Here is a 1,400-nt window from a genome sequence, read left to right on the forward strand (position 1 = left end):
TTTGCGTTTAATCTTCTCACCGTTATGTTCTGCTGCGGGTCTTTTGGATTTCCTTGCTGATTTGACAAACGCCCAGTTTGGGTATCTTCAGATTTGAAGACAATCTTTAATGTGTTTCTGTTGGTTGCTCTTCCCTGTTTTAGTTGGGACATGCTCGGCCCGCTGTTCTAAGGTTTTCTGATCCTAAACAAGCTTTTGTTTTTGGTCCGCTCTATAAAACCTGGAGCTAAAGGCTATTTCTGACATTTTGAATTGAAAAAGCTTTCTGGATGGAAGAGAAACATCTTCAAACTAGGAAACAAAATCCAGTGGATTGTTTTTTGTTTTTTTTTACTTTTTTGGAATTATTTTTAAATGTTTATGATGATAAAATATTTAATAGTTTTTAACCCCGTGATCATATGGGAATGTAGGAGAATACAGTAGGAGCGTCCAGAATCCACGTAGATTACGTCACTTCTTCCAAACTATAAGGTAACTTGAACGTACCCCTCAGGTGTCTAAACTGACCCCTAAGTTACATCACTACGACCGATTAGCTTGTTGTTTGCCGCCATGTTGGATCCATTGGATCAAGGAACCGACCCAGGGCCCTCATAAACCACCAAATCCTCTCACCATCTTTGTGGAGGCGCTGTACTCGTTCTGGTCGTCAAGGTGACAGCGGCCGTCGTGCGGCTGGACCAGTCCTCCCAGCCGACCGTCCAGAGCGAGGTGCGGCACGTCGTCTGTGGCGAACACCAGCAGGTGCGAGGCCTCCTTCCTCCAGCCGATTTCCTTCTGTTGGAGCCAAACAGGTGGGGGAGGGGGGTTAAAATCAGAGAGTGTTATCAAAGGAGGAACAGATAAAAGAAAAATAACTAAACCTTTTAGTTTCCTTTTTACTCAAACTGACACTTTCTTTCTTTTCTGGAAGCCTGAGAACCGACCCGAACACACGGACCCACACAGTTCTACAAAAGGCCCGGTCCGGCCATTATGGCATGGAAACAATGGTTGCATCCAATCAGCAGAGAGGCCCTTTAGGCGCCCCTTTGTTCATTCTGTAAAGTTCTCAGAGCGCCGGGCGGCTGACCCGCAGCCTCTGAATAACAAACACTGCTTGTGTTGGAGGGAAGCAGCTCTGCGATGCTGCTGTTCCATTCTATCTAATCATTTCTATTCAAGTCTACAGCTTCCCACTCTTTTTATTATTCTACAAAGTTTGAGAGGCCAATAAAACCTTTATGTACTTTGGTTAATAAATCAGAAAGTGTGAAGGTCTGGAGGAAGAATCAGAACAGCTGAGGTCTTGAAGCTTAGGACGGTTTTTCATCATCCTCTGACTGTGGAAACTCTAAAATCCCATGCTCATCCAATCAGTGAACTCAACACGCATAAACCTACGAGGCCAGCTGACA

General features: G+C 44.7%; 1 protein-coding gene across 1 annotated transcript in view; it reads right to left on the reverse strand.

Moving 5' to 3' along the window:
- Window positions 1–499: 499 nt before the first annotated feature.
- The window catches only part of LOC107103227 (integrin beta-5-like), a 21,916-nt gene continuing 21,015 nt past the window's right edge, over window positions 500–1,400 (reverse strand). The window contains exon 6 of the mRNA XM_015402803.1: window positions 500–780. Coding sequence (XP_015258289.1) covers window positions 595–780 — 186 coding nt within the window. The 3' untranslated portion in view covers window positions 500–594. The remainder of the gene's footprint in view (window positions 781–1,400) is intronic.

The sequence above is a fragment of the Cyprinodon variegatus genome, unplaced genomic scaffold, assembly GCF_000732505.1.
Source record: "Cyprinodon variegatus isolate N-32 unplaced genomic scaffold, C_variegatus-1.0 Scaffold1401, whole genome shotgun sequence".
Lineage (NCBI taxonomy): Eukaryota > Metazoa > Chordata > Actinopteri > Cyprinodontiformes > Cyprinodontidae > Cyprinodon > Cyprinodon variegatus.